The 13999-nt window shown below is 64.4% G+C and overlaps 1 protein-coding gene across 1 annotated transcript; it reads left to right on the forward strand.

Annotated features, from left to right (window-relative positions):
• Positions 1-1713: 1713 nt before the first annotated feature.
• Positions 1714-7164, forward strand: HS3ST6 (heparan sulfate-glucosamine 3-sulfotransferase 6; the record flags this gene model as incomplete). The annotated part of the gene is given in 7 exon segments (XM_084250272.1): positions 1714-1732; positions 2002-2181; positions 5233-5346; positions 6660-6887; positions 6890-7086; positions 7090-7149; positions 7153-7164. Coding segments are annotated over 7 exon segments (810 nt in total).
• Between the last annotated feature and the right edge of the window lie 6835 nt (positions 7165-13999).

The following is a 13999-nucleotide window of genomic DNA, read 5'->3' on the forward strand; positions in this document are numbered from 1 at the left end:
CACCCCTGTGCCGAGCGGCCAGCCTGGGCCGCAGCCAGCCCACGTGGGGAGCCGGGGTTGGGGGCTTAGTGCATCTTGGGGGGTGTCGTTGCCTTGAGTCTCCAGGTCTCCGTACCGCAGGGGCTGAGGGGAGGCCGAGGGGAGCGCTAGCCCACGGTCACGCAGCCCGGTGCGTCTCAGGCCCTCTGCCCACACCTTGCTTCCCTCTCGCCCAGTGAGGCACTGGCTGCAGAGAGGCAGCCACCCCCATTGGAGCGCAGTTGAGGCAGCGGGTGGGGCAGGCGCTGGGGGCCAGGCAAGCTGAGTGCTCAGCAGGACTTCGGACTTTGCTCCCCTGCGCTCCCCGCCATGCACCCTGCCCAGGCAGGGTGCCTCCGAGAGTGGGCTGGCCCAAGCAGACACCTCCCGCGTCCAGGCTGTACCCTGGGCTGTCTCCCCGGACCCAGGCACATCACAGGTGGGCCAAAGGCCTGCGGGGGCCTGGCCAGACTGGTGCTAGGGATGGCGAGGCAGGCAGGGTTGCTGTGCGGAGCAACGCCCGGAGACCTGCACCCCAGGGGCCCCACACTCACTGGCACACTCAAGTTAATGGGCTGCAGAGGTCCTGCAGGGAGTGGCAAGCAGTGTCCTAGCAGGTGGGGAGAGAAGGGTGAGCCGGGACCCCAGGGCCCACGGTGTGGAGCTGCGCATGGTGACCATGGCAGGGTCTCTCTGCTCCTCGGCAGGGACAGTAGGGGTGGGCGTCTGGTGGGGGCTCACATCACACCTTCCCCCATCCCTCCTGCTGGATTACCCCATCCCCTCCAGACCCCGCTGCTTCCCCCTCAGGGCACAGCCTTCCCTCAGGCAAACACAAGCCAACAGGAACAGCCTGGTTTGGGTCCGGGTAAGGGTCCAGCGAGAAATCTGGCTGGGCCCTGTGGGTCCCCAGCAGTGAGCGCCGCGGCCGTGTGCGGCAGGGCCTCAAGGCGCCGCCCGGGGGGCACAGCGGCGGCCGCTCCCATGACCCCTGCAGGTTCCACGTGCTCTTCGGCTCTTCGTCCCGCAACCCCACGGCCAGCACCACCCTCCCCCGCCCCCCGCCCCGCCTTGCCCGCCCGACCTGCGGCACCCAGGGCATTGACAGGCTTCCTGGCGTCCAGGGGTGCGGTGGTCGGCGGTGCTGGGGCCGCCTTTCCTGGGCGTCACCAAAGTGACTGAACGTGACCCGCAGAGCAGTCGCGTCTCGGGGAGCCTTCGGAGAACGGGGGCGGAGGCAGGACTCCCTGTCCAGCAGAGCCTCTGCCGTGCCCAGGGCGGCTGCGGGAGCCCTTCACAGGCCTCCTCCCCCTGCCCGCCCTGCCCCCCGGGGTCCCTCCTCCCGGGCAGCGCTGCCCACCTCTTTCCCCGCAGCCGCGACAGCTCCCGGCCCCACCAGTGGGACCTGCAAGCTAGCGCTAGGCCGGGCCAGCCCCTCGGCGGTCACTGGGCCGTCCCACCTCGCCTGTCTGGCTGATGCCCGCTCCCCAGAGACAGCCGCGCTCTTCACTGTGAGGGTGAGTCCAGCGCCCGACAGCCCGCGCCGGCCACGTTCCAGGCATGCGCCTGAGTTCCTGCCTCTGGCCTGCGGGCCCCAGAACCCCAGACGCCTTTCCGGGAGGGCCCTGCAGGGCAACCTCTGGTCTGCGGGCCTCGGACGGCTCCTGTGTGCTGCACAGGCAGCTCCCCGCAGCCATGAGGGTCCCCCACCCAGGTCAGCGAGCCCCTCGGAGCCAGGGGCGTGTGGGGGAGCACGGGGATGCAGGGACCCCAGGACCATCCATCACCCTGCCCTGGCCCCGGCCCCCAGGACTCTGTTTTATGCAGCTCAGAGGTCAGGTGCTCAGGGACTGGAAGGGGCAGCCGGGAGGGCAGGGGTCTGTCTTGCTGGAGACTGAGCACAGCAGATGCCCCTCCCCGGCTTCCTGGCGAACTCTGCCCTGTCCTCCTGGCCTTGGGCCTGTCATGGCTCTGCTGATGCAGGAGCTTGTCTGCCCTGGCCAGCCCTCGCCAGCCTCTTCGACCCGCCCAGCTGGTGTCTCCAGCTCCGGGACCGAGACCTGTGTCCCACGTGCCAGGCCACCGGGCCCTCACCCCCGGGGCCCTTCCTCTCCAGCCTGGCCCTGGAGGACCCCCAGAAGGAGCAGCAGTGGGCGCCCCCAGGTGCTGGGGTCACGTTATGTGTCTTGTCTTCTTTTCACGAGCCTAGGGGCCAGGGACCCAGGGAGCGGGGCAGGCAGCGCCTGTGCTATACAAGTGGGGTTCAGAGACACTGGCCCCCCAGGTAACCTGTGGGAACGGGCAGGGGCTGAGCCACCGCCCATGCTCCGGGGTCACATGTGCAGACCAGGTCCCCCCAGCAGGGCCCCTACCCCCACCAGGGTGAACTGGAGAGTAGGCTGTGGGGGTGGCCAGGTGGGGAGCCCTCCCAGAGGGCACATCTGGGTCCCAAGTGGAAAAACCTCATGCAAATCAAGGACAGCTAGGCCCGCCGGGCTGCCCTCCGGTCCCTGCTGGCTGAGTCCCTGGCCTGCCCGGTGGGTCTGGGGGTGAGCGTGTTGCTCCCAGGAGGGCGGTCTGGAAGTCCCACGTGTGTGAAATCTCCCCCAGCTGTCCTGGGAAGGAAGGCTGCACTCTGGGTTTAACCCCTGCCCAGCGGGGCTGCTGCTGGCTGACCCTGGCCTGCCGCCCGTGGGGGCCAGGCTGGGGGTGCCCAACCTGTGGAGGGGCAGGCTGAAGAGAGGTGGAGAGGGGCATGGGGAGAGGCCCACACATGGGCTTGGCCACACGCACAGTCACTCAACAAACATTTCTGAGCACTCCACGGCTAGGTGTGGAGCACGGAACAGTGAGGGGGCAGCGGGGGGGGCCCACCTGGTGCTCAGCTACCCCCTCTCGCGAACCCCCTCCTTCCTCCCAGCTGCCACCATGTCACACCTGGCTGTCCTGTGTCTGGTGGCCTGAGGGACAGCAGACCAAGCAGCTCGGGCAGCGTGTCCTCTGAGGGGAGGGGGTTCAAGCTCAGGCATGCCGAGCCTCCAAGCTGCGGGGTGCAGGGAGGCCCAGTGGGTGGGAGGAACGCCCCTGGGCCCGGGACTCTGGGCTCCTCCGCCCCGGCTCGGGCTCCCCACTCTGTCTCCAGGGAAGCCACCTTGTGGGCGGCTGGGGGCTGGGAGCTGGCATCCCAGAGCCGCGTGGCACCGCAGGGAGTGAGGGGGGGGCCAGGCCTGCTCCCCTGGGCCTTGGGGAAGACTCCCGCCAGCTGAGCCTGTCCCTCCACACCACAGTGGTGATGACCGGATGAGGCGCCCCCTCTCCAGACGCGGGGGGCCCTGCGGCCATCACCCAGGGCCGGCCCCCCCACACTTCCCTTTGCGGTCTCGGGCGCGTCCCGGTGCCTCCCTGGCCCACTTGCTCCGCAGGCAACTGCCGCCGCTGGCGGGGAGCGGGGCTCAGTCTTCCGAAAGTGGGTCCTGGGGCGGGGGCACGGCCCGGTCACTGTCTATGTCTCCCCCACTGGCGTGGCCTCCCGGGCCGCAGGCGAAGGCGCGGAGTAGGGCGGCCCCAGCGGGCCCGCCACGGGCAAGGTCGAGGGTCGCGGGGGCCGAGCAGAGGCCAGCGCCCGGCGCCCGCGCTCCCTCCTGCCGCCTCCACGGCCAGGCCTGCGCGGAGCCGCCCAGCGGCAGGAGCAGGGGCGCGGGGGCCGGGCGGGCGGCGGGCTCAGCCCCCGGGGTGGGCAGCCTAGGCTTGACCCGGGCGCTGCGCAGAGCAGGGGTCACTGGCCGTGGAAACTGCGGCCCCAGAGACAGGCTTGGCTCGGCTGCTGGGGCCTCAGCAGGCCTGGGGGAGGGATCCCAGCGCGGGGCTTCTGAGCAGCAGGGTCAGAAGAGCTGAGAAATGCCCCCCGGTCTCCTTCCCTGGGATCACCGGCCTGGCTGACACATGCCCGATACCCTAGAAAGGGGCCCCCTGATTCCCTGCAGCTGCCTGGAAAGTGACCCCCCCAATAGCCCAAGAACCCCCATCCCGGAAAGAGGGACCCTCGGTGGCTCGGGAGCCGGAGCTAGGGGCACTAAGAAAGGGGGAGCTGTCCAGGCTCCCCAACCTCCGGCCCCAGGGCTCTATAGCTACCATCTCCCTGCCTGGGCTGGCCTTGGGGTACAGTGTGGAATGCGGGGGAGCGCCCCACCCCAGCCGAAGCAGGCCGTCCTGGGGCTGATCCCCCCGCCACTGAGGCTGGTGGGGGGGCCTGGGTGGTGGCCCTGCCCGCCCTGCCCCTTCCCGGATGCCGTCAGTCACCCCAGCTGTGGCTTCATCGCACCCACAGGCTGGGCCGAGGGGGACCTGCCCAGGGTGGCCCTGAAGTAATGGGGTGCGTGTCTGTCCGGGGGCACCAGTCTCTTTTCCCCAGATGCCCCACCTGTTCCCACTTGTGGTCTTCGTGTTGAAACCACTCGCGGTTGGACGCCCCGGCACGGCGGGCCTGGCTGCGGGCTGAGCTGTGAGGGGGGCGCGTCTCCCTCGCCCCTGAGTGGCTGAACCCCAGGCCCTCAGAGCGCGGGGAGCGGGGCCCACCTCGGGCAGCACAGACTGTCAGCAAAAGCACCCGGACCCCCACTGCCGAGGCCGGGCGGGCGAGGAGGAGGAAGGGGCAAGGCCGGGTCGGGGCCTGAGCGGCGGTGCCGACGCCCAGCGGGACGGGCCGGCGCTGGCTCAGCCGGCAATGGGTTCCCCAAGAGCCGGGGCCCGAGGCCCCTCTGGGTGCTCCTGGGTGCATGCTTGGGAGGACGAGGGGCCTGAGAGGTGGGGTGGGGGCGGACGAGGTGCCTGGGAGGAGACAGCTCTGGGAGGAGGGTTCTTGGGACCCGCGGGCCTGGGACGGGAGGGGGTCTGGGAGGTGTTCGGCGCTGCTGGGGCACGCTGGGTGCAGCGCCTCTGGGCCTGGCCAGACCCACTGGTCCCGGAGCAGGGCTTGCAGGCGGCCGGAGGCCGTGGCCATAGGCACACGCAGGGCTTGGCGCGCTTCCTCTGAAATGCCTACCCCTGCCTCAGTTTCCCCAGTTGCAGGGCAGGCGCTCAGCCCCTGGGCAGGGTCTGGGGACCCTGGCTGTGCCTCCAGAGTGTGGGGCTCTTCTGGGGGCAGGTGCCTGGGGATGTGAAGGGAGGGGCCTGCGCCCCTGTTGTTTCTGAAACGCCTGTCCCCCTGGACTGCAGCTGACCTCACTGTGGACAGTGACCCTGGCCCCTCCCAGGGCCTCCCTTACCTCATCTCTCAGGCCCTTGATGGTTCCCCCGTCGGGGACATGGCCCCCCACACCCAAGCTCAGCGTATGCTCCTCGAGCCACCCACCCTCAAGTCTCTTCTGCTTGGCAAGAGCCAGGGTCACCCAGAGACACCCCAAAGTCTCAGTTCAGGAGGGACGCCCCATCTGAGGCCAAGTAGGTAGGGGCAGAGGGGACCCTTCTCCGGGGGAGCTCCCTTCTCCAGGGGCGCAGGCAGGAATGTGGGTGTGGAGCTGTGTGTGTGTGCTGGGGAGGGAACCAGGCTTCTGGTGACTTGACCCCCTCCACGGCCCTGGGGGGTGCTCCTGTGAGGAGGCCAGGGCTCCGTCCCCCGTGGCTCCACAAGGGGCCTGCCAGCCTGCGGGCTGCATGGAAGATGCAGAGAAACGCGGACCAGATGTGCAGCTCCGATGTGAGCTGAGCTGTGTGGGGTCCCGGCCCTGCCCCCCTGCCGCCCCGTCCCCAGGACCCGCCCCCTCAGAGCCCAGCTGCTGAGACCTGGAGGGCTGAGTAGTTGCCCCCAGAGAATTCCCTCTCGGAGCTGGGTTGCGGGGAGAGTGGGTCTGGAAAGCCTATGCCCCCCCACTCCCATCCCCCTTCTGCAGCCTCCCCTACAGCTCCCCTGACTTTGTGGGGGAAAGGGAGCTGTGGGTGCCAATGTCCTTTTTTTTTTTTTAAATAGAGGCATGCTTTATTTATTTGTTTGCTGGTTTGTTTGTTTGTTTTGTTTATACAAGCACTGGGTACAGTCAGAAGCGCGGGAGGGTGAGAGAATTCACCAGAGCCAGAGCGGGGAGCAGAGCAGGCAGAAGGACCGAAAGACACTGCTGAGGGGAGCAGCGGGCGGCAGGAGAGGTCTGCGCGCCATGTGGGACCCTCCTCCGGTGGCCGGGGAGCAGCCGGGGATCGAACCGGCGCCGCAGGGGCCGCGGGCAGCTTCGCAACCCAGCGCTCAACCGCTGCGCCACCGGGGAGGCCCCGGTGCCAATGTCCTTTTAACTCTGCTTCCTTGCAGCTCCCCCATGGGGGCACTCAGACCCACTGAGCCCCTTTGGGGAGGGGGAGGCTCTGGGAGCAGACAGGCGTGAAGGGTCTCAGGTGGGGAGGCGGGTGCCGGGGCCAGCTGGGGCCATGATGGCTGCAGGCGGCACCGGCCTCCTTCTTGGGTCCACTCTCATCTCAAGCTAAGGGGACCCCCCCAGCTGGCCGCCTGGCTATGGCCCTGTCGTTACTCTCGAGGGATCTGGGGGTCTGGGGCTGCAGGGCCCCTCACATTCCCACTACCCTGGGGGACCTCTGAGGGCAAGGGAGAGCAGCTCCATCCCGAGATGGGCTTCTGTGGGCCAGCTCTGCACTAGGCCTCGTTGGAGGGGTGGGGAGCCCCCAGACAGCAGCCCAGACCCTGTCCAAGATGCCGGGCCTGCCCAGCTTCCGTGCCCTGGCCTTCTGCCACGGGCTGGGCCCGGCGGACACGGCCTGGAGTGCCGTGCGCATCGGCTTGTACACCCAGCACCTGGACATCCGGCTGCGCTTTTCCCCACCGTCCTGTTTCCTGTTCGTCAGCAGGGAGCGCCTGGTCTGTCAGCCATGGAGGTCGGCCGCGTGCAGGACTTCCTGGGCCTCAAGAGGGTGGTCACGGACAAGCACTTCTACTTCAACGCCACCAAGGGCTTCCCCTGCCTCAGGAAGGCCCCGGTGGGTTGCTGTCCCCCCCTGCACCCCCCCCCCACCTGCCTGGGCCAGTCCAAGGGCCTGCCCCACCCCCGTGTGCCTCTGGCCGAGCTCTAGCACCTGCGGGACTTCTACCGGCCCTTCCACCTCAAGTTTTACCAGATGACTGGCCAGGACTGAGGCTGGGACTGAGGCCGGGCCTCCTCGCCCGGGCTGGGGACGTGGTCTCCTTAATTTATGTGGCTCGCAGGCCCACAGGCGGCGGCAGCACTGGGAAGAGAGAGCTAAGAAATAAGTTGGGACCTGTGTCCTTCCACTTGACCTTGAGGGTCGCAGCGGGGCTGGAGGTGCAGTGGGGACCTGCTGTCATCGACACTCATTGCATATGAGGGAGTGGATTTAACTGTATTCGCTGACCCTCAGCCCCACCGGCAGGCCTAGCCCCGAGGGCGCCCCGCCCCACTCACCCCGCTGGGGTCTCTGACAGAACCCTCACTCAGGGTTGCCACTGTTGAGCTGTGTGGCAGCGGCCACGGGCCTGGGGCTGGCACAGCAATGCTTGCTCTGCTAGAAGCTAAGCTTGGGATACCCCAGGATCCATACATTTGATCTTCTACACCATGGAAATGAGGGCAAAAAGTGACGCTAATTCCATACAGGCTTTGTGGATGCCATGCCCACTCCATCAAGACAACGGGAACTACAAATCCCAGGATCCCCAAAGAGAAGTGGCAAGGACCTAAGGGCAGAGTTAAGCAGCCATTTTCTCTGTTTGTAAATAAAAACCAGCCATGCTGGGGCCTCCCCGGTGGCTCAGTGGTTGAGCTTCGGTCCTTCTGCCTGCTCTGCTCCCCGCTCTGGCTCTGGTGAATTCTCTCACCCTCCTGCGATTCTGACTGTACCCAGTGCTTGTATAAACAAAACAAACGAACAAACAAATAAATAAATAAAAACATGCCTCTATTAAAAAAAAAAATCTTAACAACTTGAAGAAGTGGGCAAGGGTGCTGGACAGAGCGTGTCCTATGTGGTTATACTGGCTGAGCCAGGTGAATAAAGGTTAAGGAAGCATTGTGAATAAATGGCAAACCTCAAAAGTGCCTATTGTTCCTAGGTTAAAAAGTTACATATCTGCTTTTAACCTGGCTCACGTACTTTATGAGTCATCAACTAACTTCTATGACAATAACTACATTTAATTTTATCTGGATACCTATTCCACCTGGTGGCAGCACGGCGCCTGGCTTCCTGACTCATGAGACACCAAGGAGGGGCTGACCTTTTTATTCTCTCCCATAAAGAAACTGAGGAAGCCAACACCTTCGTACTATTAATTTTGAATATTTTGTTCATATTTTCATCATAAATTCCAGTATAAGGAATGGGTAGGGCAGGAGTAAGAAAATCTATTTTACTTATAGGCTTGCCTCGAGGGGGAAACCAAAGGCGGCCTCCTATTTTATATGTGGGGCCAAAAGGCCCCAAAACTGTAGGAACAACATGTGACGTTCCTTTTCTTGGATCTTGTTTCAGGGGCTCCTGAGGGCTTTCCTCAGTGGGGACCTCCACCGGGCTTGGTTCCAAGAGTTCTTCCAAGTGTAATTTGTTAAAGAATTCAGCATTGCTCATGGTAGATGTTTTACAAATTGGGGGACTTTGAAAAATATTGGAAATCGTCTCATTACCAATTATATTGGAACGGACATCACTCAGATTGCTGGAATATACAGCACTGAAATTGGCATTGATGTCATCATTCATTTTGTTATTTTGAAGCCCACACAAAATTCCCATAATTACAAGAACTGCCATAAACAAAATAAAAGGAAGTAGCAGGAGCCAGCTGCGGAGCCTCCTGATTTTCAGGAATTTCCTCCATGCTTGGAGTAGCCTGGCACGCACCAGCCCGCCATCCGTGTGTCTCAGCCACGCTTCCAGCAAAGCTACCCCCACATGAGCCCTGGTTTCTGTCATCAGACACAACAGCAGTCCCAGCAGAAGTGTCTCCAAGGGTGAGCTGCACTGTGGGGTGGCCAGTTCACTCCCTGAGAGACACCAAAGCTTGCACCCCTTGAGCCCAGCAGCAGGCACCCTGCTCTGTCTCACCCCCAAGGGGTGCTCTTCACATCCAGAGAGGGTCTATAAGAGTCAAGGGGGGGCCTCCCCGGTGGCGCAGCGGTTGAGCGCTGGGTTGCGAAGCTACCCACGGCCTCTGCGGCGCCGGTTCGATCCCCGGCTGCTCCCCGGCCACCGGAGGAGGGTCCCACATGGCGCGCGGACCTCTCCTGCCGCCCGCTGCTCCCCTCAGCAGTGTACTTCGGTCCTTCTGCCTGCTCTGCTCCCCGCTCTGGCTCTGGTGAATTCTCTCACCCTCCCGCGCTTCTGACTGTACCCAGTGCATGTATAAACAAAAACAAACAAACAAACAAACAAATAAATAAATAAACATGCCTCTATTAAAAAAAAAAAAAAAAAGAGTCAAGGGGGTTTTTGTGTAAAGGCCAGATTAAACATCCAGGCTGAGTGGACCACTGTTCAGTTTTGCCCTCGTAAGTGGGAGAGCAGCTGGTGCCCCCGGGGACATCGCAGGCACGGTGCATTCCCTTGAAACTCTATGGACAGGGCCTCCCTGGTGGCGCAAGGGGTTGGGCACCGCACTATGAAGCTGTCCACAGTCTCTGCATCATCAGGTTGATCCCCGGCCGGCCAGGGAGCAACCCACATGGCGCGCAGACCTCTCCTGTCTCCCGCTGCTCCCCTCAGCAGTGTGTTTCAGTAGATCCACCTGTTCTGCTCCCCACTCTGTCTCTGGGGAATCCTCTTGTCCCCCCGAACCTCTGGCCTGCACCCTGGTTCTTGTGTGCATAAAAAATCAATAGCTATGTGTCCATCATACTCATCCGGGGATTTCCTGACCTCTCAGTCCTTCGTCTTCTCCCTCCCATTTTATCGGTCCCCTTTGACCCTGCTTTATGGATGGTGTTTTTCCCACTTGAAGCCACAATTCAGTGATAAGAAGTCCAGTCACAATGTGGCTGCCCATCGCCATGGCCCGTCCGAGGACTGTTCACCATCCCACATGGAATTCAGTCTTTCACACGCTACCATTCTGGAGGCACCACACAGAACGCTGATGCAAAGACACACTTCCTGCGGGCGGGCAGTGTCTCCTGCTTCTTGGGCTGCTTCACAAACACCACAGCAGGGGCCAGGAGAGGCCGCGCACCCTGTGGGCCAGCTCCCTGCCGGGGAGGAGCTCGTGCTGCAATGGCTGCAACGCCAAGCTCTCCTTCCTGACTTCTTCCTCCTTATCACATTCTACTGCGTTGCGTGATGCTGAACACATTTTAAAAATTGTATTAAAATGTATAAATTTAGCCCTAAACGAGTCCGTCTAGCTCCATCGCAGTGTCTGTTTGCCAGTGAAGCCAAGGGCGGGCGCTGCCAACTCTAGTGCCGCTTCTCAACAGCCATGCTTCAGGGGACATCGTTATTTTTCAGTTCGCCCACGTCCTTACAGACACAGAGGCCAAAGGAGAAACTATCTTGCTCACATGAGAATCTGGCAAACATGAATGAAAACCTGTGACAAGCGAGGCCTCCCCCCTATTTATTAATCCATTTATTAATTCAAGATGATTTGATCAGGGTTGGCGGTGAGTGGCCCAGCCCCAGAGCAGACTGTCAGCAGCCTGGCAGGCCACTTTTCAACATTCGGTGTAATTACAAGGATCGTTATTGACATAACGGAGGGGAGAGCGCGAGGTGTCCATTTCCAGTTGTTTAATTGAAGAAATGAAAGACCTCGCAAGGCAGCGTTGATGCAGAATTTGTCAGGCCATGATCCAACGCTGCAATAGCTGTGACCTTGAGGTCAAAGAAGACCGGCCGCAGGAAAAGCAACTTACGGCACAGAAACGACTGCAGGGACTCACTGAGCTCTAGGCTGCAAGGCGGGCAGAGAGAAGACGTGGCGCCTGCTGCCTCTCTGGGCCGGGAAAGTTGAGATGAATGTTATCCAAGATCACATTCCGTCACTTGATCAGACCATTTGACTATTTCTTTCTTTTTTTTTTTTTTAAGATTTATTTACTTATGCCTACAAGAACTGGGGTACAGGCCAGCGGTGGGGGTGAGACAGAGCGGGGAGCAGAACAGGCAGATCCACTGAAACCCACTGTTGAGGGGAGCAGCGGGGAGACAGGAGAGGTCTGCTGCGCCCTGTGGGTAGCTCCCTGGATTACCATATGTGGGTGTTGCCATATGTGGGTAACCTCCGCGGGTGCGTCGGCAGAGCCCTGCTTGTGCCCAGCCCCTCTTTCCCTCCACAGATGCCAACGTCTGTCCTGCCCGCTCTGCTCCTTTGCGTGTGGGACAAGCTCTGCTTGGCTTCAGCCATCCAGACTGCATGCAGAGCAGAGCGGACCCTCTGCAAGTCCTTGAATCCTGGCTCAGCACTGGCCTGATTCTCCCCCAGAATTCCAGAACCTTCCTGGGCTCTCAGCCCTTGGGCTGCTGCAAAGTAAACAAACTGCTTTGTTTCCTCCAAACTCCCTCCTCTGTGATGCCTCTCCCCATTTCCTGAACCCAGTTCCTCTTAAATGTCCTTTTTGCTCAGTCTCTTCTTCCCCCTTCCAAAGCTCTTAAACTACTTCGTTTTGCCCCAAACCACGTCCAGTTCTTCCCGCCCCACTCATGGGTTACTTTGATCCTCTTCTGCAGACAATCTTGTGCAAAAATATATACAAATACCTGTGGCTGCAGGCACATGTGTGACCTCCTGGGCGGGTCCCCTGATGGGCTGGGCAGGGAGAGGGACCTGACCTATTAGCACCTCCCTGTGGGCAGGACATTGCACTCCCGGGATCAGCTTTAGAAAAAGTAATGTGTCCTTAAATAAATAGAAGGGGACCTTGTAATGCCTTAAAGCGGCTGTCCACCTCCCCCACTGACGGCTGCGCTCCCCGTCACCCCTTTGTCACGACCCGGACACCCGACCGCAGACACCCAGCTACTGTGGCTCTGACCTCGCTCGGTCACCCCTGACTGCAGCAGGCGCAGGGCTGCCCCCCCCCCCCCGCAGGTCCCCCGTGCCCACGAGGCAATTCTGCTGTGAAGAGCAAACCCAGCTCGCAGATTTCCTAAAGAAAAGGAAGATTTTTCTTCCACGGGGGAGGGCCCGCGGTGGAGCAGCGCCCCCTCCCCGCCCAGGCCTGCCCCCCGCAGGGCCCCGCAGGGCCTCCAGTGCCAGAAGCGCTGCGCTCGCCTGACTGCTTGGGAGATGAAAACATGGCAAATGAGGAAAAAGAAAAACCGGGTGTTTTGAGAACAGAGGTTGCCTCGGATGCAACGTCCGGCCGCGCTTCCTTCCCAAGGCGGAGCCCGCAGCCCGCGCGCTGCCCGGAGGGGCCGCGGCCGACCCGCCCCGTCGGGGCTGGTGCGCGAAGCCCGGCGCGGGGCGGAGGACCAGGGGCCGGCGGGCCGCCGCCGCCCTCGTCCACAGCCGGAGCCAGCGCCGGACCCTGCCCCGCCCGCCCCTCCGGCCTGCCGGCCACGCTGGGCACTCGGGAGAGGGGGGCGAGGGCCCCGCGCCCCCCCCCACCCCGCCACTGGCCTGGGAGGGACAGGCCCGGGGCGGGGCCTCTGAGGGGGTGGGGCTTCCTGGACGCGGGGGCGGGGCCGAGTGGTCGCGGGGGCGGGGAGGGGGCGGGGCCCTTGGTGGGTGGAGCTTATTGGATGCCAGGGGCAGGGCCGACTGGATGCACGTGGCGGGCGAGGGGGCGAGGCCTCTGCGGGCGGGGCGGGGCTTACTGGATGCGAGGGGCGGGGCCTCTGCGGGGCGGGGCCAGCGCTAACGGTCGCGCGCGGTCGTCTGAGGTGGCGGCTGAGGAGCGACCGCGAAGCGCGGGGCACGCGCCGGGTGCCGCGTGGGGCCTCGCGCGCGGTCGCCGTCCAGGCGGAGGAGCGGCCGGCTGAGGTGAAGGCCGGCCCGGGGGCGCGCGCGGGGGTGGGCCCGGCGGGGTGGGCCCGGACGCCGGCTGCCACCTGGCGGGAGGCGTCCTGCGAGCGGCGCCCGCCCGCTTAGGTGCATCCCCTTCAGGGGCACCCGCACCCGGCACCCCAAGTCCCCAGCGCCTCACTGTGCGGCCCCCCTGTGGTGCGCCCCGCCCTGAGCCTCCCTCATCGCGGCGTCCCCCTGCACCCCCCGCCCCGCGCCCCCCAGCACCCCGCACCCCCTCGCTGCCTCTCAGCCGAGGCGCTGGTCGGCCTGAGGCGGGCGCGTGGTCTCTCCCGCTCCCGCTCCCGCTCTCTGGTCGCAGCGCGCCGGCCCCCTGGGGCGCCGGGCGCCGGGCGTCGGCGCGCCCCGGGAGCCCGCCTGTCCGCAGCCCCTGCAGCTGGGGCTCCCGCGCGGCCGGCAGCTCCCCCAGGCCGCTCCCGCTCCCCGCGGCGCCCCTCAGCAGTGGGTGTCCGTGGACGCGCCTGTTCTGCCCCCACGCTGTCTCCGGGCGGCCCGTCACCCCCGCCCCGCGGCCTGCACCCCGCTTCCGTGCGCGTGAAGAAATGAAGCGGCCGGGAAGGGCCCGGCGCGCCCCCTCGGCCCCGCGAGCGGCGTGTCAGCCGGACCCGGGACCCCGAGGAGAGCCCGCCCGCCGCGCGCCGCCGGGCCGAGCACGCCGCTGGGTGGGGTTCGCGTGGGGAATTGAAGGGCGCTGTCCCTGCGCGAGGCGGCGGCCGGCGGGGGCGGGCCCCGGGGGCGGGTCGCCGGGGGTCTGCCGCGGGCAGAGGGCGCCCCGCTCTAGCCCAGCTGCGGGGAGCGCCCCCCGCGACGTCGTGGGTGACGCGCCCGAGCGCCCCGCCGCCATGAGAGGGGCCACGCCCGGAGCGAAGCCCCGTGAGGCCCCAGCTCCGGCTGCGCTGCGTGGGGGGTGGGGGGGGGAAGGACCCGCCGGGAGCCTGCGGGACGGGCCGCGTGGGCTCTCGCGGCTCAGGGAGCGCCGAGGCGCGCGCCCTGGCTGGGCCGAGCTTA

Source organism: Talpa europaea, assembly GCF_964194135.1.
Source record: "Talpa europaea genome assembly, chromosome: 12".
NCBI classification, from domain to species: Eukaryota; Metazoa; Chordata; class Mammalia; order Eulipotyphla; family Talpidae; genus Talpa; species Talpa europaea.